At 36.9% G+C, this 24,580-nt stretch overlaps 1 protein-coding gene and 1 long non-coding RNA gene across 3 annotated transcripts in view; one reads left to right on the forward strand and one right to left on the reverse strand.

Moving 5' to 3' along the window:
* LOC149557915 (uncharacterized) overlaps positions 1-24,580 on the forward strand; it is a 145,734-nt gene that overhangs the window by 21,281 nt on the left and 99,873 nt on the right. The window lies entirely within an intron of this gene.
* The window catches only part of LOC149557916 (uncharacterized), a 30,499-nt gene continuing 21,310 nt past the window's right edge, over positions 15,392-24,580 (reverse strand). Inside the window, exons 3-7 of the mRNA XM_089786086.1 lie at positions 23,543-23,943; positions 23,322-23,438; positions 23,033-23,201; positions 22,366-22,901; positions 15,392-15,583 (exon numbers count right to left, since the gene is read on the reverse strand). Coding sequence (XP_089642212.1) covers positions 15,392-15,583; positions 22,366-22,901; positions 23,033-23,201; positions 23,322-23,438; positions 23,543-23,943 — 1,415 coding nt within the window. The remainder of the gene's footprint in view (positions 15,584-22,365; positions 22,902-23,032; positions 23,202-23,321; positions 23,439-23,542; positions 23,944-24,580) is intronic.

Here is a 24,580-nt window from a genome sequence, read left to right on the forward strand (position 1 = left end):
GGGGGGGGGGCATTGTCGTGGCTGGGTTCTCTTCTTTTTAGCATTTCTTCATCATGGATCAAAAAAATATGCCCAACCTAACTCCATACAATTACTTTGAGTGGAAATCACGCATGACAATTCACTTAAAGAAAGCTGGATTAAATAGGATAACTATGGGACTTGAAACTGAACCTACTAAAGATGAAGACAAGCCTAAGTGGTTTAACAAATGTGATGAGGCATATGGAACATTGTGTTTGTCTGTTTCTCCTGACTTGCTATTTCACATTGAGTCTTTGGATACACCAAATGAAGTATGGACAAAGCTAGAAACACTATTTGGCACACAAGATTCAATGAGGGGTCATATGTTGGAAAATCAATTAATTAGTTTAAGTCCAGGAAATTTCAACACAATCCAAGATTTCTTGACCAAATTAAAATCACTAAGGTTGCAGTTAAAACAATGTGGAATTGAAAAAAAAGATGAACAACTGATTCTTAGTATTCTCTCTAAGCTAAGTTCAGAATATTCTGTGTTTGTCTTTACCTTCTATGCTACTAAGGGTGCACTTGGTATTCAATTCACCATGCCATCTTTAGATGATTTTGCTGTCAATCTCACTCGAGAACAGGACAAGCTAATCGAGATGGGCACTCTTAAGTCCTCTAAGTCACATGCCTTGGTTGCCAACCAAGACACAAAAAGCAACTATTGATACACCATCTTCCAAGGGCGATAAGCCTAAGAAAGAAAAGGTCAAATGTGCCTATTGTAAAAGACTTGGTCATGATGAACATAAATGTTTGCAAAAACAACTTGATCACTTGACATACATTCTTGAAAAGAATAATATCAGTGTTCCTGAGTCTATCAAACAAAGTTCTAATGAAGGGTCTAACAAGGAAAAAGAAAACAGCAAGGATAAAGGAAAGGGCAATGCCCTTTTTGCAATTGCTTCCTCACTATCCACTTGGGTTCTTGATTCGGGTGCTTCACACCACATGACTTCATCTAAGGAAGAACTTGCATCCTTGGAGCCATGTACTGTGCCTTCTATTTTGATGGGTGATAACACTCTTGTTGAGGTGTGTGGGAGAGGGTCTGTTGATGTGGGGGATGGCACATTCCATGATGTTCCTTGTGTACCCTCATTGTGAACTAATCTCCAATCGGTACACCAGATCACTCACAGGTTTAGGCAAGCGGGTTGAGTTCACTCTTAGTTCAGTGGAGATACGTGAGTTGCACAATGATTCTACAGTTGCAGTTGGGAGAGCAGATCATCAGTCATGACTCTATATGTTTTCTCACTTTGTTTCTGATCCTCCTTTGACTGTTTCACTCACTCACTCTAATGATGTGAGCAGATTATGGCATGAGCGGTTTGGCCATCTTAACTTCCACTACTTGCATCAGCTTAACCAGCAGAGCATGGTCATAGGGTTGCCTTCTACTTTGACATTGGAGTCACTTGGAATACATGATAGATCTTCTAATGGGTCAGATTCACTTGAGCAGTCTTCTACTTCCACTTTTGATGCAGAGAGTGATTCAGAGGACTCACCTCCTTCCTCTCCTAGTCATCATTCACAGGTTGGTGATTCTCCTCTAGATTCTCCATCTTCTGGTCCACTTTGGGCTAGACAGACCTTGCAGTTTGCAGGTGATTGGGTTGGGGATCCATCAGACACCAAGCAGACTCGTTCACAATTCTAGGATGCTCTACATATCTTCATTGCTACTGCCTCAAATCCACAGTCCTTTCATGAGGCTTCTGGTATTTTTGAGTGGGATACATCAATGCAAGAGGAGTATAGTTCTTTGATGAGGAACCACACTTGGGATCTTGTCCCTTTTCCTAAGGGAAGAAAACTTGTTCGATGTAAGTGGATCTACCAGACAAAATTTGCAAGCTTTGCTGGGGGTGTGGGATGCTTCATCTTTTGGGGGGGCCTCTTCATCTCACTTGGAGTCCTGATTTTCTTTGGGGAGTCTCTTTTCTCTCTCTTTTCGGAGAATCTTATGTACATGGGTACCTCATCAGGCTTGACTTGCCGGGACCCATTTCTACATCCACCTAAGCTTCGCTTATGGGGGGGTGTTAGTGTAGTTTTTTATTTTTCCTATTTTGCTAGGTTTTTCCTACACTTTTAATAATCTCGCTTAGGTTAATAAAGCATTTCTTATTAAGTGAATGGTTGTGAGGTGTCACCTTCCTACATGTGAGCATCCATTAGCTATCTTGGGAAGATACTTTGCTATCTTTAGTCCGATAGATGGTTGCTCCTCATTGGTTGGTGTTGCCACCTCCTCCCTCTTCCTAGCCTATATAAGCATGCTATCTGGCTTGTATTTGCATCTCTTGTTTTTGCATCCTCTTAATGCTATTTTGCTTCCAGCATTTGCATTACTCTCTTGGAGACTAACTCTATGATGCTATTTTGATTTTGTATCATTTGCATTCATAGTTTAGATATTTATTCTTTGCACTAGTTTTCTGGGTTATTAATCTTATCCGATTCTAACAAAGAGGAGTATTCATAGTATTCCACCTCTGCAAGAAAATTGGATTAATGTACTCTTCATATAAGACCAAATCATTATCATGAGCCAATATTATTTGCTTCATCTTTTGAAGCATGCTGTTTATAGTCTCATATATCTCCCCAAGGCTAGGAGAGTTTGTATCAGCATATCTGATGACATCCACAATAGGAGAGATAATTGAGCAAACATATCTGCAATGAGAATAAGAAGAACATGTCAATTAAATATTTTTAAAAGTAAATGACTGAAAATCAGAATCTTTTAAATTTAAATCAGATTTTAGAAATCTGAAAATTGGAAGGATTTATGAAACTTATGATTTCCAAGTGAAAATGAGAATCAACAATTTCTTACCTCACAGTAGACCACTAGGCATCATCAAGAATCCTTTGTTTGATGGCTTTTCCTTCAATAGTGTTTGATGTAGGCCACTTATTCCACTCTGAATTCACTACCATTTGTTGTAGAGCGTCATGCACCTCAACCATCCTCTCTAGCAGAATGTAATAGCTAGCATATCTTGTCTCTACAGGTTTGAGAAATTCCTTCTTTGAAAATGTCCTAAAGAGGGCAAGTGAGGTGTGGTGGTTGCAAATAAACATTTGAATCTCTCTTCCTTGTGTCACCACTTCTTTTACCCAAGACAATTTTCCCATGTCCTTCAATGCATTGCTCAATGCATGAATGCAACATGGAGTCCAAAAGATGTGCCTGTAAGCACCCTCCACCATCATTCCAGCCAATTTGCACACATGTGCTGAATCAGTAATCACTTGAACAACATTTGAGGGCCCAAACTCCTCTATGGCCTCTCGTAGAATGCCAAATTGAAAATCTGCATCCTTGCATTTCCCTGAACAATCAACTACCTTAAGAAAATAAGAACCAGCTGCGGATGTGACAATGATATTGATAAGTGGCCGATGTCTAATATCAGTCCACCCATCCATCACAATGGAACAACTAGTCTTCATCCAAGTACGCCTCATATCCTCCATCACCAAACTCACCTTGGAATATGCTTTATCAAGGAGGGTAGTGCATAGTTTATGATCTCTAGGGGGGTACTGCAGAGGGGCGTACTGAACTTGCATCTCTAATCATTTTCTTGAAGAATGGTGATTGGGCCACATGAAATGTGATGGCATGAGCATAAAAGAAATCAGCAACTGAACAATCTAACATTTCTCGTGCTTGTGTATTGAACAAATTTGTAACTGACCCTGGCTGCCCACTATCACTAGCCTTCCTCTTTCCCTTTTCATTTTTTTTTGTTCCCAAACTAGTAAACACACTATCACTGGATGACATAGAGTGAGTAGTAATACCATGAGTAGATAACTGTGAACCTGAAGGTGGAGGCATAACAAAGGGCAAACCTTTAGACTTGTATTCAGCTTCCATGTGCAATCTATAACACTCTAATTTAGCATCCTCCTCTAATTGTTTACAGTATTTAACTCCTTTGCCCTTAACCCCCAAGAAATGAAACCACACCCGTGTGTAGCTCCCTCTAATTTCACCTTCACACACATGACATTTATAAATCCTACTTCCACCTAAATTTTTCATTTTGACATTTGTTGGATGAACATGGCAAAGTAGAGGCTTTTTAGGATTAAAAGGACCTCGTGCAAAGTCTTTAAGGACAATTGAAGGTATTTCAAATTTGTTTGTTATATCTCTTGAATCACCAGATTCACCACCACCTCCAATTCCAACTTCTTCACCGTGCCATCTTTCATCACTACTAGAACCATCAGTGCTGCTGCTGCTCATATTTAAATTTATGGAGATCAAGAATCTGAAATTTAACAAAAATGAAAATAAAAATTAGACTTCTCTCTCATGAATCATGACATACATTAAAAAAATTGTATTAAAATATCAAAAACTTTAACACAATAAATATTAAATATTAATCTTAGAATACTTTAACATTAACATATTATCTTAAAATAAATAAATATGGATAAAACCAAACTCAGAATGAAACCCAAACTCAATAAAATATTAAAATATTAATAAGGAAACTGGATTTTCAATTTGATGGAATGCCTAACTGATTGCAACCCTTCAGAGTGTAAATACAATGCCCTCCAACTTAATTGCAGGTTTGAGAGGGTGAAGATTCTATAGTGATCTAGAGTTGTGCACTCTACAAGTAAAACTGGTGCAAGGACTTGTTTAACAAAGACTTAATAGTTATATCTATATATTCTTCTATATTGATACTTTTCTATATCCCCATTGAATGATGGGACTGCCTTCATATCTTGTTTATCTAATGAATGGTTTATAAGCACACTTTAATGTATTCTTTTTTGTATAAATAACGATTCCTATTCCATTTTATCAGAGTATGCATTTAACTTATATCTGTATATTCTTCCTTATTGAATGTTTTCTATATCCCCATTGAATGATGCGATTGCCTTATATTTTGTTTATTACATATAGAGTTGCAAAATATGAGATGTGTTTGTTCTTAAAGTCACATTGCATCCTTTTGACTCTTTTAATAATTGCTGTCATTACTAATTGCCCAAATAGAATTAATGTAATTGCCGTTCTAATTATCTTTAACTCTCAATTATGATATTATCATGTTTAGTTAATAGGAAAATCTGATCCTTTTGCGCCAGTACTATACATTAGGCCATTAAGAGCACGAATGAAGAAAAGCAAGACCATACTATGACTCGCAGGGCCCTAGTTTATGCAATGCAGTTCCTGAAAAATGCTTGTGGCTTGCCAGACAAGGAGAATTATAAATTTTCGTAGGTCTATCGATTGCTTCCCAAAAAAAAATTAAAATGACGCCCAACGATTTTTATCATTATCAATAAAAGACGCCCAATGATTTTGACATTATGTGAGCTTCCCACAATAAAATCGCCTAAGATTAATGGTGATTCAGGCCCTAAGAAAAACGCTGGGTGTTGCTTAGCCTTAGACGGCAAAACTGGGCACTATTTGCCAAATAAATCACCAAGCCTGACCCCAGTAATGTGTAGATTAATTTCGCCCTAGATAGAGATGACAAAATGAAAACACCCAAGACGACAATATACCTGCAAAAGCAGCAAAACTCGGCTCTTCAACAAACTTGCAAATTGCAGACCAGGTGAATTGCATTTGTCTTGTGAACAACTCAGCTCTTCAACCCTTCAAACTCAGCTTTGCAAACTCGGCTCTTGCGTTTTTCGGGAAGATGGGAAATGAAAATATTTCGTTTCCTTCTAAAGTTCTAAAGTTTTAAAAATTAACAAAACAAACCTAAGTCTTTATAAAAAACATTAAAAGTTTTAATTTTTAATATATTTGAAGTTTGGTGGTTTATTTTATTTTTTTGGTAAAAATTGGAAACTTTTTTAGAGGTCTTGGAAACCTCTAGGAAATGAAAATGCAGTCCTCGAGACAGTCAACATTTTCAGAAACTCGTTGACCGTTTCCTATGTTTCGGGGACGCGTTTCCCTTTTTCCTATCTAGGTGGGGATGGCTTGGAAACATTTCTTGCTGTCCTCTCGTCCCTGTTTCCGAAACTTGAGCCTTAGAGGTGGAAACGCGTCCCCGGGTAACATAGGAATGCTCTGAAGGCAAAAGATAAGTTGAAGAGGAAAAATCAAGGTAATGCTAGAGGGAAGGAGAAGCAGGATAACTCGGCAAAGACTAAACTAAGTGCTGATGGTGAACCAAAACCTGTTGATTAGAAGAGAAGGACAGGTGGATGTGGGTTTACTGGTAATTGTTTCAGATGTCGTGAAGAAGAGCATAGATCTTTTGAATGTCCTCATGGTAGGAAAGTTGCTGTTGTGAATGAGGTTGTAGTCCAAGACAATCAACCTGAGCAAGGAGAGAGTTTGCTAGCTCGGTGAGTATTGGTTGGTCAGAGGGCATTGGATTCTTATCAGAGGACTAGTTTGTTCAGGACTTGTTGGAAGTTTGGTGGTAAAGTTTGCAAGGTGATTGTGGATGGTGGTAGTATTGATAATCTTGTTGCTGAGGAGATGGTTGAGAAACTTGGTTTTAGGAGAGTGAGACATTCTTATCCTTATAGGATTGGCTGGTTGCAAGGTGAGCATGCTTTGGAAGTGAGGGGGCAATGCTTTGTTGATTTCCAGATTGGGCAATATAAGGATCAAGTGTTGTGTGATATTGTGGACATGGACAATTGTCATGTGTGACTTTGTAGACCTTGGCAGTATGATTGCAGGTTTGTGCATGATTGTGTCAAGAATGTGTTTACAATTGTGAAAGGTGGCAGGAAGCATACCCTAATTCCTTTGTAGAATAAAGAGCTCAGTAGAAGAAACCTGAGTATTGGTAGCTAAATTAAGTTGGCAGATTCTGAAAAGGTTAGAGATCAGCATGGAAAGCAGACCTGTAGAACACCAAGAATGGATGTGAAGAAGAAGAAGAAGAAGAAGAAGAAGGGAAAGAGTGTACAAGTTAAAGACTTGGAGGATATGTATGTGAAGAATCAGTTTGGGATTTATGTTTGGAATCCTAGAAGATTTTCTTCTAGCTATTAAGAATATCTTTTCGAACCAGGGGTGTCTGATGTAGGAGCATCCCTGGTTGGCTTGCAATCCTGCAGGATGGTGTAGTTTGGCTTTGGAGTTTGGGAACTCGGTCGAAGAATGAAGTGCGACTCAGTTGATATTGAGTTGGTTTGGTTGTTGTGTTAACCAAGTGACTTGATTAGTGAAGACATTCGACAAAGCTTGGGGTGCTCAGTAGATATCGAGACCTTGTTTTGCACTGAGAGCTCGTCAATAGTGTTGCTCGAGTCAGCTCAGAAGGAAGCTCGAAGGATACTAGGAGCTTGATGTAGACTGTGGTGCTCAACATGCATTGGCAGCTCGACAATGCTTGGGAATTTACTGATGCTCGGCTTGGTCTTGGTTCCTGTTGGTGCCAAGTTGTTTGTGAGCCGACTTTGGGTATTTAATTTGTATTGTAGCCAACTTGTGGCTCAACATATATTTAACGTGAGGGATTTAATTTTAATTTGTAATGAACTGGGCCGACTTGTGGCTTAGTTGGGTATAAGTAGGGGGTTTTGTGGAGTCTTTAAGCATGATCATCCAACTTGGAGAAGAGGATGAAGGCTAGATGTGAACTTTGAAGAGCTAGTAGCTATGGCTTGAGAAACAAAGGATTGCTTAGTGGACCTGAGGGTACAAGTGTGGATCCTTCTTGGTGTTCTTGTCCAGTTGTGGTTTTGGACTAGTTGGGATTGGGTTTGTAAGTTGAATCTTGTTGGATCTTTTAGAATTGTTATTGTAATTGTTGTTGTATTTGGCCCTAACCCGGAACGCCTTATAGCTGGGCATATTGCATGTAATCAGCAATTTTATGAATAAAGAGCTGTGGTATGGTTTTAGATCTTGCATTGTTGTTGCATTATTATTGTATTTCCACTATGTGGTTATTTGTTGGGGGCTTGGACATTTCCTTTGGGGATTCTCCTTCCTTGTACTGCATCAGGTTCACGGACCCATCTCTCATCATCTCTCATGAGAATAAATGTAACACTTAGCACTCATGGGATCTATGTGATGGTTACAAAGGTGAAGCATTGAGATTTCTCAAGAGGTCACCCATCCTAATACTGCTCTAGCTCAAGTGCGCTTAACTATGGTGTTTCCTTCATGGTTAAACCTACTCTACTTGCAACCCTATTTACAAAACCTTCACTAAGTATTTTTCCTTATGAACAATTCATTAGAAAGCCCCTTAAGCTCATCAATCAATAAGTAGGAGATCTCGGTGCTTCACCTTTGTGAGCATCACCTAGATATGGGTTCGTGTGAACCGCTATTCATGAAACTTGGGTGCATGAGTTTGACTAAAAAAATACACAATTGAATCATGATAGCAATATCACAATTTGACTTGCTGTGGAAAATATCTCTTACTTATCGATTGATGAACTTAAAGGGCTTTCTAATGAATGGTTGATAAAGCACAACACTTGGTGAAGGTTATTGTAACAACCCCTTTTCCCGAGCTTTGGCTATCAACTAGCATACTATCGAAATACAAATGCTACTTTACATTCATAAGAAGGTAGTTATAAAATTTATGTTCATGTGAATCAGATTAATTGTTACAATCAATTTAATTGAAATATCAAGACTAACAATTGAAGGTATCATCAATAAATAACTAGAGGATTTAAGTTTTCCATACCCTAACTTTCGAAACTGGAATCCGCCTAAGGGCAACATCTACAAAACTCAAGTTAGTCCACATATATTGTTGTATCGTAATGACCAATACCATTTAGGCATCAAATACCACTATATCATAATGACCAATACCATTGTATCATCCCTTTTCTTTCCAAGATCTCAAAATAACAATAATAACGATTAACTAAAATGTCATCTTCATATAAAATTATATCGAAAAACCAACTTCCCATTTCACATGATCATTACTAATTTTACATGGCAATTGACTTAACATGAAATATCAACAGCTATATGAACATTTTTAAATTGAGCGAAAAATTGGGATGGAACACACCCTCCCCCTTGTGTTTCATCGTCCTCGTGAACTCTGCAGTTTTAAACTCTAAGAGCATATTCCACATGATATATATAGACACTCATAATATTTTTAGTTCAATTCTCATACTGATATCTCGTGTAAGAGTTTTCAGTGTTCAATAATTAAGAGTGAAGCAGCCATTCAAAAATTTATAATTCCTCAACTAACATGGTCTAGATCATAACTTGATCATATAAATTAAATCACTCATACATACCATTTGGCATATGGTTCTTATTAAATGAGCAAGTCATCCTTGAAAACTCACAGATTACTTGAAATGGTTAGTGGATCCATGTTTCCATTTATGTAACCCGGGCCTTCATGCCCATCTTATCACAATACTATTTCATTACAATTATCATATCATGATAGAAATATATTTCCTCTCTAAAACAATATAAAACAATTCAATATGTCTTGATACTCCATTACCCTATGAAATCAATACTGCATGTATATTATACATGTATATCAGTGTGTCAAAAGTAGAATTCCCTTATCCATAATCAAATTCATAATAACATGCTTCTCATAGCATCAACTCACATCATATATCTTGTCTAGTATTGTTTGTTTTGTATAAGACATTTCAAATCCATACATCCATGTGCACACTAATCTAGTTTGGTCATTTTATCACGATTGAGACAGTTCAAATATTTAGATGCAAGTAAAATATTGTAAGTTCTTCGTAATCTATTCTATGCTGAAAATCATTACCTTTTAAGCTGGAATTTATCAACTCAGCCTATCCTTGGGTCATAAATTGATCATAAGCATCTGAAATAAATTTACATAGGGTTCTTATCAGGTAGGTAGATCATCTGGGTGTGCTTTGCCAATCACCTTTAAAGATTTGGGAATCCACTTTTCCCATTCATGTGACCTAGGCTCTCATGCCCATCCTATCACCCACAATGTTTTCAAAGAAGCATTTAAGTCAATCAAAAGTAATATGTTGTCATAGATAAGCATTGATAGTTTTGTTTATACAAAAGCACAAAATGCGTGGTGCAACCTTTCCACTATTTAATCATTGTTAGAAGAGAACATCAATTTACAACATAGAATTAACAACATATAGGCACCTCAGCCACTTCAAGATCAAAATCATGGTTCACTATTTTTTATTTATTTTTATTTTTCAAGTCCAAAAATGGATAGCAAAATATTAATAGCCATTTCATTTGAACATGAATGTAATTGCATAAAGTATAATGCTGAATATATGCAACTGAGAGAAATATCTAGTTATGATCAAGGTTTAGATATCACTGCACCAAGGAATATAGAAATTGGTTTGCATTGTGCAAGCCTCAGCATATGGACCTAGTGTAATTCTCACTCATTCTCTACTAAGGATGACCCTTCCCTACTTGGGATAAGGCACATGTACACCGTTCTGGTTTTGCCATCCGAGCATCCTGGTGTTAGAGTATCGACTAGACAAGAGATGAGGCTATGGATGCCCTCCATCAACCTATCTTCTAATTGCTAGCATTCAGAGCTTTGGTGATCACAACAACACTCTTGCCACTAGACCTACCTTGGTTGGGGATTTCCAATGGACATTGTGTGCCCGATCACCCACCTCTCGGCTTGTCAATCATGTTTATTTCTTTGGTTCTAATTCATATGTAAGATTTTGCAAATTTGTCCATTAGTCCAATTCATATGCACTATACACCATCATTTTAACCCTTTCCGGCTATTCTGGATGATCTTTGGTGTGATTTTCCAGCTTATATTGTATAATATTCAGTTACACAAAATAAATATTCATCCTGTCTCTTTCAACATTACATTATCAGTTTCTCTGAAACAATGTTAAGACCAAGATTCAGTGTTGAACCCAGAGCTCTGATACCATATGTAACAACCCCTTTTCTCGGGCCTTGGTTATCAACTAGCATACCATTGAAATACAGATACTAATTCACATTCATGAGAAGGCAATTGTAAAAGTTATGTTCATGTGAAAGATATTAACGGTTACAATCAGTTTAACTGTAATATCAAGACTAACAATTGAAAGCATCATTAATAAATCTAACTAGAGGATTTAAGTTTTCCATACCCTAAATTTCGAAACCGGAATCCGCCTAGCGCAGCATCTGCAAAATCCAAGTTAGTCCACATATACCATTGTATCGTAGTGACCAATACCATTTAGGGTATTAGATACCACTGCATCATAATGACCAATACCATTTAAAGCATCAAATACCATTGTATCATCTCTTTCTTTCCAAGATCTCAATAACAATAATAACGATTAATGAACATGTCATTTTCATATGAAATTATAATGATGAACCAATTTCCCATTTCACATGATCATAACTAATTTTACCTGTCAACTAACTTCAAATGAAATATCAACGACTCTATGAGCATTTTTTAAATTGAGCCAAAAATTGGGATGTAACAATTATGGGGTTGCAAGTAGAGTGGGTTTAACCATGAAGGAAACTCCTTAGTTAAGCGCACTCGAGCTGGAGTAGTACTGGGATGGGTGACCTTCTGGGAAGTACCGATGCTTCACCTCTGTAAGCATCACCTAGATCCAATGAGTGCTAAGTGTTCCTTTCATTCTCATAAGATAGGTCTGTGTGAACCACTACTCATTCAACATGGGTGAATGAGTTTGACTCAAACACTATACAGTTGAATCTTGATAGCAATATCACAAGTATCTCATCTTATTCGAGTGAGAATTACATATCTAACTACATTTTTCCTCCTATTTCATTTTGGATTTGTGAATTTAAGCTAAAGTATAAGACGATTCCAAAAGTGGACATTACAGTGGTATCAAAGCAATGTTCCTGCCAGCCTGAGAGATATTACAAGTAGTATTTGGAGGGTAAAAATTAGAAATTATTGGAGATCATTTTATCATGGATTCAATTCATTATCACTCTGATATAAAAGAAAATCTGAGCAGACCTTGTGAGCGGATTTTTGAAGACTGAATAATCAAATTATTTCAGACTTTCTGAGCAGATATAGCAAACTCATGAGGATTAAACATTGAAGTTCATTTAAGCAAATTTATAAGCAATTTATTTGATACGTTTTCCAGATTTATTGGGAGACATTTGCCAGACTTGCCAACAGATTTAAGCAGATTTGTGAGCAGATTTTGTCAGTCCCCTTTGAGAAGAAATGTTTGAAGAACATCAAGGAGGTTTCAAAGGTGTTTTGTCGCAGAACATAAGGGTGAATATGTACAGATCTTGAGTAGACTATAAGCAGATTTAAGAATCAATTATTTTAAGCAAATTGATAAGGAGTTTGAGAACTAATCAAAGAAGGAGATCAATCATTTATACTTTTATTTCGTTGGAGGAGACATATCTATTATTATAGCGAATGGAGACCATTAGGAGAATCTAAAACCCTTGGAACAATCCAAGGATTTGGTCTATATGGAAAACTTCAAGAACATAGTTTCAAACTTATATTGAAAGTAGATTGAAAGATAAGATGACAGTCCATAGAATGTGATAGAGAAAAGTCAACCCTGTGTTGTATGGATTTGTTGAGAAAAATCTTGAAAGGAAAAAAAACTGCTAATTGGTTGATTTTTTCTTCAGTGGTACAATTCCTTTTGTGTGTAATACTGGAACAAAACTAACAAGAAATTTTATTGGAAGTGTGTTTAACCTTGGAAACATTGTCTCAGGACATATACTACCAAGTCTTTTAACTTTCTTCTTGAAGTCTCTGTTGACAGAAAGTGGTTTTTTCAAGCAAGAGGACTCTTTATATATTGGCATAAGATGACAGTAGTTTTAAATAGTGTTAGTCTTAATACATTTATTGTTGTAGATTCTAATGCAAATCATTTGGCTGTTTACCACCAACTATTTGACAAAATGCAACAATAAGGAATTGCATATGTTATCTTACCTTTAAGTACACTGTTAGAATTTTTTTTATGGGTAATAGGCTGTAGCCAACTGTTGGGACTAAAAATTGCAAGGTCAATTTTGAGTACCATCGAGATTTTGAGCCCTATGAATGCTTTTAATGCCTATGTACCCGGCTGTACTTTTGAGCTTTGTAAGGTGTTTAATGTTTCTAACACCCTCCATTCATCCTGTCTTCCTGTTCCATGAAGTTAAAACATCATTCCGAGCTGTTTGGTGAAGTCCTGTTTTGAGCAATGTCTAATTTGCATTTTACCCTAAATGTCAAACAGCGACAGGAGGCCTTGTTTGTGATTGAATATCTCGCACCCAGAAATGTTTTGTGATTCACCACTCTGAGATTGTCTAGTGTCCATACCTAAGAAACTATGTTTTAGATTTTGAGTCGTTTTGAGTTCGTTTGATTAGGTTTTGAATCCCTCAAAGTTGGTCATTTAACGTTTTCATGCTGATGCACATTGTTCATTTTTCTGGGAAGCCCTATTTGACATTCTGTAACTTTTGACTAGTTGACCAAAATGCTAAAATTCCTTTTGCGTTGCATTGTAGATGTCAGAGACTTCATATGTTTCAATTTTTAAGTCTTGACGAATCCGTTTGGTTAGTTTTCAAACGCAATTCCAAATGCAATTTTTATCTTTTTACTAGTGTCAGCATTTGCAGATTTATCAGGACCCCTATTCGAGACGTTTTAACTTGAGATCCGTGATTGGTGAGATCGAATGGATTGTACCCCTGTATTGTCCTCTGAAAATACTCCAAGTGTGTCAGTTTGTAAGTCATGATGAATCCGTATGCACATTTTTCCAGGTCATTTCCATTTCTAAAAATCACTTTTCAGTCAATGTTCCTAGTTGCAAAATTCTAGGTAGCCCACTTTAAACGTCTGCCATTTGCGTCCTGTTATTCGTCATGAGCCCAAATCGTAGATCCGTAATGTCCTCATGACAGAGAACCAATGCCCCAGTTTTCATTTCCTCATGTGCTCATTTGCCTAGTTTTTGAAGCCGATTCCGAACCCATTTTAGTGCTTTTTGACATGTTTGTTTGTAGGCAGTTCCGAAAGGTCAACTTTGACAACGAATATCTTTTGATTCCGAATTCGTCATAAGACGAGATCTGATAGGGTGAAAATATGTGGAGCAAAGAGTCAGTGTGCCAGTTTTCAGAGCCTGGCCAAAGGTTCGGGTTAGTTTTTAAGGCCAGTCAACGGACCATCTGGCACCAATTTGACAGTTTGCAGATCAGTGGTAAAATGGTTTTTAGTTGATTAATCGGTGATCGAACTTGTTTCTAATCAGTGCCAAATGGTTAATAGATCAGTTTTGCAGTTCAGCTGTTTGGAAACGAAATTTTTTTAGCTGGGCCCACTTTGGGACCCGACTAATCTTGTCAAAATGATAGGGCATTGTGGGATTTTCAAGATAATTTAAAAAAGGAATTAGAATGAATTTGTTTTATTAGTATGTCCTGAATCTGAAAATGATGTAAGTTAGCATTGGTGATGGGGAGAGAGATGAATTTTGCCAAAAAATTTGTTGGGAGATCAAATTACAGGAAAGAATGACCAAACTAAAGGTTTGATTTGTCAAGAGAAGAGAAAGAAACATGTCCATTGATGATGAATGCTTTTGAATTGATAACTTTATCTCAAGGACTTAATCTCTTTGCATTGTTCGATAGGCCATAGGTTTATTAGGGAAGACTTAATGAGAATGAATCATGTAGAGTTTATAGATGCTCTTGATTACTCCCATAGCAAGGGTGTTTATCACAGGGATTTTAAAGCTAAAAAAGAAAAGCTTCTCCTAGAATCTCAAGGGAACCTGAAGTTTTCAGATTTTGAACTGAGTGCCTTGTCTCAACAGGAAGATGGACTTTTGCATACCACTTGTGAAACACCTGAATATTTGTCAACCAAGAGATCCAGGGCATCTCCATCTAATGGTACGACGTTTTCAAATCTTGAAACAGGTAGTCCACCTGCTGAATTGAACACAACACAAGCTTTTCAAATTAATACTGCCGAGGAACTTGCCATAACAAAGATAACACGTGGTCAAGCCAATAAATTTGGCTACATCAAGGAGCAAATCGACAAACACATAAACCTTGGCAGATAAAACATGATGTTGAGTGTGGGCCATTTGATTAAAGAGCAGCTACACCATTCAGCCTTTGGAAACAAGATGAAGGCTGTTGCAGGTACAGGAAAACGCCCACACCAAAGGAGAGAGTCAACAATCAACTTCAAAGGGGACCAAGCCGCAACAATTGTATCTTACCTCACGTCCATGCATTCGTGAAGAAGAGAGAATTCAATGTTAAAGGAGGGCCGCCAATAAAACAGAGGAGGCATCAGTTACACAAAGACTCCATGCAAGCATCACGCCAAAGGGCCACCCACACTAAGGCAGCAGCAGATGGAGACGCCATGTAGGAAGAGTGCAGGGTAACGGTGAGAAGAATAAGAGGCCATGCAGACATAAAGAGACACCCTGCATAATCAAAAAGAAGGAACCCGCAGTTTTTTAAAAGAAGATGCCCACGCTTTCAGGCAGAACACGCGCATAAAAACAAACAAAGCGTCTACAGCCAATGAGATCAGCAAGGAGGCGGCATGGTTAAAGGGAAAACACAAGAAGGCGTTTAAAATTTGAGACACCCAGCGCAATTCATGCCAGTCCAAGCCGTAGACCATAGAAATGAAGATCCCATGCATTCATAGAGGGCAAACATGTTTGAAAAGGAGCTCCATGCATTTAAAAAGGGGGTCGTCCAGTAGCAAAGAGCAGAGACTAACGCAATATAAAGGGATCTCCACGCCTACAAAAGGCATATAGAGCGATTGAAAATGCAGTCAAAGGGCGAAACATTCAAAACACCTTATCCCACATTGGGTGGGTGAGCAAATATTTTATAGTTTAAATACTTTTGCACAAGATAGAGTTAGTGTCTATAAGACATATGGCTTTTGTGAAAGCAAAGCCCGCGTGGGACTCGACCCAAATGCTAGTTGGAGGTGACTTCATCGTGACACGGGCCAAATTTTGAACGGAAGTGCATTAACGCTGATGTGGCGAAGGTGTGCAGGATTTCGACATGTGTCCTGATCGAGCGGGTGTCACTATCTCGCCAACAGGAAGTGCTCGCTAGTTAGCTATGGCGACATAGCGAGGCTGGAAGTGATGATGACGTGGCACGAGGCAGATTAGAGGCACCGGATCGTGCCACGTGGCAAATTTGAGGGTCCTTGCTATGTCGTTAAGAAGAAGCTGCTCACCCGTTAATATAGCGACATAGCGAGGGAGAACCAGGAGATGACATGTGGCATTCATATTAGGTGTCCAATCAGGAAGCGCCAAGTGGCGCTAGTCAAACCTGGGGTTGACCTCGATTTCAGAGGAGAGGAGAATTTTAAAAAATAATAAGAAATATGGTCTTTTATTATTATTTTTTTCAAAGTGTGCACGTCAGACCCTTTTTAATTTTAAAAGCGTCATTTTCCAAAGTTTCAACATTAGGCTTTTTTTTTAAAATTTGGAAAATTTAAAATTAAAGAAGTTGCAGAGCTGAGTTTCATAGCAGACGGGCATTTTTCAAACCGAATTTTTGGGCGTTTCCGGAAAGCAAAGTATGCCTTATCATATACCGCCAGAATCGTGAGAAATTGAAATTTCTATTTTTGGAGTCAGATTATGCACAAGTGTTCACCAGTTCAAGTTATAGGCCAATTTGTAAAATCTTGGGCATTGGCGATAGAACAGGTTGAGTTCTTCATTGATGATTAATATAGGTTAGAGGATAGTTTTAAAGGTTAGTTGCAATCTGAAAGTGAAGAAAATCAACTTGGGGTTGTTTTCTTGTCTTCTCAAGACCATTTTAACTGATTTGTTACTTTTACCGAGTTCATTTTTACATGAAAATCAGTTATATTCTTTCATCAGATTTCTAAAATACTTGATGCCTTTGAGAGGTAAGAATGATGAAGATTTGATTTTCAGTTGGATGGAGAAGTTAGAAAGAGGTTTTTTCATCTTCCTGAAAGGGAATTCTGAAGGGACACTTGTCGACTGCAAAATCAATTCGAGAATTGCCCTCTTCATACATATTCTTTCTTCTTCTCTAAAAGAGGTTGTTGGTTGGTTTTTCATTTTCAGTTCTTGGAGCTTTGCTCAGGCTGTGAAAGCCACACACCTAGCATTTCTCTGTGGTATTGAACAACATTTTGATTTTTTATGCGGATAGTCCTTACTGGTTAGGTGATTTCATGAGTCATTTCTGTATATCTTTTATGTATTTGCTTTCAAGGAAAACAAATAAAGCACAACAAAGGTTTTAAGTTCAGTCTGAATCTTGTCTCCTGATTATGGATTTGTTATTTCTTCTAATTTGTGATCAAAAAGCATAGATTAGGTTGTATTTCGTTTAGGAATGTATGTGATTAAAATGTCTTGCTGGTGGAGCAAAGAACCATGTAATTGCTTGATGTTTGTCACAGGGTTTTCAGATTTCATGATAGGATGTTCTGAGTATGAGATTCATTCTGTAACAGATGCGAGTTCACAAACTGAAGGATAGATCAGGGATCTTGATGTAGAGATATGTCTGAGATTTCCAGAAGATGTATGGTTATAATTCATTTAATTTCCCAAAAGATAAGGCACTGGTCAGAGATAGGATCATTAAGTTCTGTTGCTCATACTTGGGTCTTGCTGTTATCAACATATTAAATCAATTTTCCCTTTTATGTTGAAAGCTATTCAATGTTAACCCGCACTTAGCTTGCTAGTTTCATGAGTTATGTTCTTAGCTATTTCGTTCTGGTAATTCTTAGTTAAGTATAGAAGATTTAGGGGTTTTTATCTGCTTTTCATTAGATTCAGTGTATGCTTTGATAACTGGTACCATATAAAGAATCTATAGGTCCACCCGCCTAGGTTTTGCAGAGCCTGAAGTGCAGAAGGAGTATAGCCTTATAGTTGGCCTAGGTTCTTGGTAAATTGTGTCCATTATTGGAGATAGCTGCCCATAGACGCATTCTTGCCTTGCATACTTGGTTGTTCAAATTCTGTTAAATCGAGAGCCAACACCAACAATATTTATTTAAAATTTTTAAATTTTAAAACTCAATTTTTTGTGGGCACTGGGAGGAAAGAACAGAGTAAAAAAAACCTCTAGTATAGCCCAAAACTTTTAAAAGTTTGGTTGATTATGAATTTACAACTCTTGCTTCTAACAATTACAAGACAGTGATAGCAATATCATCGTTTCTTTACAATGCAATCAAAGCCTCACTTGCAGTCAGTGGCTTTGCATTACAAAATTTGTGATCCTGTATTGGATTGGATCATACATAGGATATCGCATTTTACATACTTTCTTCTCTTATGTTATATATACTTTCTCCTCTACATATTTAGGAGATTACATTTAAGTATACTGATAGATTTTGGTAATCATATATTCTAATTAATTATGGGGGTGTAAATGAAGATTGGAAAACCCACTAGAGGATGGAGGACTATTTGCATCTCCAACTAGCTTCTTAGTTGGAGTTTGGGATACTAAATTGCTTGAGAGGCAGGTTTGGTAGGAGTAGAGGTTTTTTCATGTAATGCCCTCTTTTAGGATCACCTTATACTTCGCCTTAAATTCACAAATCCAAAACCAAATAGGAGCAAAAATGTAGTTATAAATGTAATTCAGTTAAAATAGCCAATAATAAAATTAAAATACAAAGGATTACAAATAAAATGTAAATTAAATATACAAAATAATAAAACTAAAATATAACATAATTAAATTTAGTTATAATTACATTTCATTAAGTTAATGAAGGGTCAAAAAACATGAAATGAAATATGCAACTCCCTTAATCATGATTTGAAAGGGGAAGAGAGGAAGGAATTAAAAAGGGAAGGTGTGAAGCAAGAAAGAATTAATAGAAGAGGAAAAAGAACTGAGAAAAAATAAGGAAGTGACTCCTTCAAAGATAAAGGTTATGAAGGGTTGTGACTATTTGAAAGGGTGGTAATTATAAAGGCTTGTGACTCTTCCAAGGAGGGACATGTATGAAGGGTTGTGATTCTGTCAAAGGGCATAAATGATGAAGGGTTGTTCATCCAAAGAGTGGTATATGTGGAAGGTTACAACCTTTGCAAAAGGAAGCCATGATTAAGAGGTGTGACTTCCCCACATTGGAAGAGAGAAAGGTGAATATGTTTCATTTGAGGACATACAAGAGAGATAAATTTGGGGAATAATATATTATTCTCATAGGCAACAATGAAAAGTGGTGATATAATTATAATGAAAGGTGCTGACCCTTTCACCAATAAAGGAGATTTTATTCCAAGCAAAAAAGGGGAGCAACAATAGAAGAGTGTTAAGATTTTGAGAGTAGACTGAGCAAAAGAATCCCATTTAAGAAAGGAGATTGATCTAAGATACTTGATATGATAAATCAAACTTCAGATATTTATACAGCCTGTGCCATCTTATTTGAGTAAGAATAACATATCTAATTACATTTTTGCTCCTATTTAATTTTGGATTTTTTAAATTAGGACAACGTAAAAGGTGATCCTAAAAGGGGACATTACGTGAAAAAGCCACTATTCCTACCAAACCTACCTGTCAAGCAGTATAGTATCCCAATCTCTGACAAAGAAGCTAGTTGGAGATGGGAATAGTCCTCCATCCTCTGGCGAACTCTTTAATCTCCATTTAGACCCTCTTAATCAATTAAAATACATGATTACCAAAATCTATTAGTGCATTGAAAGATACAATCACATATGCAATTACTAGATGCATTTTATCAAATAGTTGGCGGTAGTCAGCCAAATGGTTCGTATTAGATTCTGCATCAATAAATGGATTAAGACTAACACTATTTAGATCCATTGCCAATTTATGCAAATTTATAAAGAGCCCTCTTGCTTGAAACAACTAACTCTCATCAACAAAGACTTCAAGAAGAAAGTTAAAAGACTTAGTAGTATATCTTCCTGAAAGGGTGGTTTTTAAGGTAAAACTCACTTACATTAAAATTGTTGCTCAGTTCACCCACAAAACAGGAATTGTACCACTGATGAAAAGATGAACCAATTAGCAGTTTTTTCCTTTCAAGATTTTTGTCAACAAATTCAATACCATTAGTTTGTTTCACATAAAGTCTATTAACTTGTCGTATATGAAGGTAGCGGTTATTATGACATTGTATATATGCAAAAATAACAATGTTCAAAATGTTAGAAATCATAGGAACTTACGTAGTTCTAGAGTTTAAATCAACATTTAAAGGTTTATGCAGTAACAGAAGAATGTTGTACTTCTGGGAGCATTTGGCAGACTGGTCAACTTTAACAAGGTGCTATAAACTTACATAACTGCTTTCAATCATTTCCTATAGATACCTAATCATAGCTGAGCTGGAACGGGTCACTATGAATAAGTATCTCTCAACAAAAATGCTCTTATTGACCACTTTACTTAATTAAAACTGGAGATTCTTTATAGATCAAAGAGGGTAACTAATGGAATCAACCTAAAAAGTGGTATAACAAGAGCAAAGAGAATTGTATTTAGATTAGAGATGCAAAATTAAAAATGATAGCTACTGAAAATGCTATAGAAAAAGAACTGAAATTGATTTGTGAATGTGATGCTTGCCTGTCTTCTGTTGCAGTAAATAATTTGGGTTGATTGTACAAGGGATTTGATAAGTTGATTATAGTTAGTTAGGTTCTAGTGGGTCATAGGTCTATTTTATGGACGTTTAGTTTGTGTTTCAAGTTTCTGCACACGATATAATAACTTTGATACGCACTAATGCAATTTTTTAACTCTTCTTTCCACCAATGATCTTCATTCTAGAGATCACTATGTTATATGAGGTGTATTGAGCCATAGATAAAATAACTGTTTCCACTTTTGTTGAAAAGAAACTCATATTTGAATGCAGTGGCAAGCTACCTATTAAAATATCACATGAAATTTGAAGCAAATCCTCTTTTCTTGTTTTCTAGGAGTTTTGGCTAGTAGAGTTGTGGTTCATGGATCATGTGCCTTGTTAGTTCAGATTTTTGCCTTTCACAAATAACCTCTTAAAAATGACTCCTTAGTACCTATAAATGAATGACAAAATAGAACCATCAATTGGAGGAATTTCCATTAAATGGATAACTCTCTTTTGTATTTTAGAAGTATACCTCCCTCTTATAGTAGAATGTTGATTTTCTAAGTATGCTTTTAATTGGAAAGCAAGAAAGAAAAACTAACACCTACATATAGCTATGATATAGATGTGAATAGTGGAATTGAAGTAAAATTGAAGAGATTACTTGACATAAAGTCCAAATCATCCAAAAATAATTTCAAAGAATAGGGGAAGGGTTCCTTGCTGAACATAAATGCAAATTTTTCTGACATAAACATATAGCAACCATCTTTATAGGGAAATATAATAGACTACTATCTTAACACAATGTTTAATGTATAGCCAAGAAGAACATATTGTTGTCGGTAAAGTTATAAAATAGCCGACGGGTAGATTAGCATGTAGTTGGTAATAATTATGTAGCTGGTGAGTAGAATTAATTATTTCTGAATGGGCGTGACAGTTGAGTCACCCCTTCGGAATGGTATATGTACACCATCCGGAATAGACTTTGGATCATTATTGTAATCATCATTGAAAGCACTATGTAATCTCATTGACATATATGCGAATAATAAAAGGAGTACTGCTGTGTTACATGTTCTTGTCTATTGTCTATATGCATCAAAGTAATGTGAATCGGAATTGGCACGGCCGAATCGAATCGTGAATCGGGGGTGAATCGCTGGTGAATCGGCGATGAATTAGCAAATTTGAAAAAAACCCTTTAAATGTAAAGATTTTAACAATTTAAGACTTATTTCATGGACCCTTTGTTGAATATAACTTAAAAACACTATAACATCATCAAATAGAATCTAACATACATAAACATGAAACATAAAATCCATTACATACGTAACTATGTTATCATTATGTACTAAAATGTAAATTGTATGCTAGCTGAAGTAAATAAAAATCAAATGATCATAGTGATTCAAATCATAGAATCAGTGAGATGAAATCATGAAGATCTATAAGACATCAAATCATAAATGTATGTATAAATCTAAGATGAAGATCCATGAAAGTTTGAAACATATGTCTATCAATGATTCAGTATCACTATCAATATCTATACAGTGTAAACAAAATATAAAAACAAGGCTCCAGCTCAAGCCTCATCATCATCCTCATCATCATCCTCTAGCTCTGCTGCAACCTCAACCTCAGCCTCTGAGTATCCAGTTTTCCTATGAGAAAGGCGTGTAAGGTAGGTCCTAGGGGACTGCCAAGCCATGTCCCCTGCATGGGCAATGGGCTCACGAATAACGTCGCTAGGGCCTGCGTCTGTGCGTGCGCGTGTGCGTCTACCAATGCCTGAACGTGCTCTAGCTGCCTCCTCTGCCTTGGCCACAGCCTCAGCCTCTACATCCACTTGGTCAACCCACACGTGGTCTTCCTCAGTGAAGATTGGGTCCACGGTCTCTGTGATCCACTCTAATTCTGGATCAATCTCCTCCAGAATGATCGGAGAGGAGTCAACGCCCAAAATCTGTCTGATCCTAAGACGAAGGTTGTAATGAACAAAGGCAAGATCATTCAACCTCTGCATTGTCAACTTGTTTCTCCTCTTCGAGTGGATGTGCTCGAATATGGACCAACTGCGCTCACATCCAGAAGCGCTGCTCGGCTGACTCAGAATGCGGATGGCAATTTTTTGAAGGTTTGGGGTTGTGGCCCCAAACATTTGCCACCATCTATCTGAAATAAGGAAAAAACAAAAACAATTAGTCTCATTTACAAATTACAACTCTAAAATTAATGCATTATATAATCAACTTTAAGTTTAGAATCTAGATTCATGAACATTGAATACATTATTTAATTTTTACCTGGCTGTAGTGTTGTCTGAGCATTTATGGCCATCCTGCCAGAGAAAAGTGGCCCCTCCTTATTGTTGAATTGGTCTAGCTCAACAATCGCAGCAGCGCTATTTTCATCGCTACTCAATCTCTGAATCACTGTGTATAAGCCAGTGAGAACCTCCGCATCCGCCTTGAACTTAGGACGGAAATGAAATGTCGGATTCAGATAGTAAGCTGTTGCGTGGATGGGTCGATGGAGCTAATTTTGCCATCTCCTATCGATGATGTCCCAAATAGGGCCATACCTCTCCTGCACTCCTGCATATTGGGCTTCGATGGCCTCCTTGGCCCTATCCATGCCCTCATAAATGTAGCCCATAGAGGGCTTCTCCCCATCAGCAGTTCGTAGCAAAGCTACAAGGGGCTCAGTGACCTACATATAAAGTAAAACAAAAAATTTGAGTCAAAACTTAAATATAAAATAATATAACTTAAAGTAAAAGCAAAATACTAAATGTTAAATTGCAATAAATTTACCTTAAGGATTTCTCTAGCGGGTTTCCAAAAACCATCCTCATAAAATATGCAATCCGCCACATCTAACCCTACAGTGGTCGTAGCATAGGAAGAGCAAATCCACTCCTGCCCAACAAACATGCTCCTCAATCCATCTCTTGATGTCAACAAGGACTGCAAGGTGATGAAATTCGAGGCAAACCTCGTGATACCTGGGCGAGCTAACTCCTTGCCTTTTGTGTACTTCCTCATTGTGCTAAGGACAAATGCATGATTATAAATGAATTTGCATATGTTTTTTGCCCTTTCCACACATGACTTGACAAACTCAAGTTTGCCAATTTCCTCCAACATGAGGTCAATGCAGTGTGCCGCACAAGGCGACCAAAATATGGTGGGGTGCCTCTCCATCAAAAGTTTACCTACAACAATTTTAAGTCAATTAGAAACTCAAATTTCAAAATTCAAATAAATTTATTTTCAAAACTTGAAAAGTTAAAAGTTTACCTGCTACAATATAATTTGCTGCATTATCCGCCACCACCTGGATCACATTTTGTTCCCCCACCTCTGCTATAACTTCCTCAATAGCCTCACATAAATATGTGGCATTTTTCACATGTGCGGAAGCATCAATGGATTTTATGAACATGGTATATCTTACAAGTAACAAAACAACGAATTATAATATTAAATGGATCATTAACGAATTAGCATTCAACAAATCAAAATTTACAATTATGTATGTAGGAAAGTAGAATGATCAATCACCTCCACAGGATACAAGAAAATTGAGGAGTGTTCTATTCCTCCTATCGGTCCAACCATCAGTCATGATGGTGCAACCCTTTGCAATCCATTCTTTTCGGTTCTCCTCGAGGTCAACCCTCATGTCCTCTACCATCTCATCCAAGAGGTATCCTCTATCATATTCTGCCAATAAGGAGCCCTGTCACAAATAAAAGTTTAGATGTCAAAGACTCAAATTATAAAACAAGTAGATATAATTAAAGTTTTACTTTTACTTTTAATTTTAACTTTAAAGAAAACAAAGAAAAA

Source organism: Cupressus sempervirens, chromosome 5 (genome assembly GCF_028749045.1).
Source record: "Cupressus sempervirens isolate cs-2001-9-10 chromosome 5, ASM2874904v1, whole genome shotgun sequence".
Lineage (NCBI taxonomy): Eukaryota > Viridiplantae > Streptophyta > Pinopsida > Cupressales > Cupressaceae > Cupressus > Cupressus sempervirens.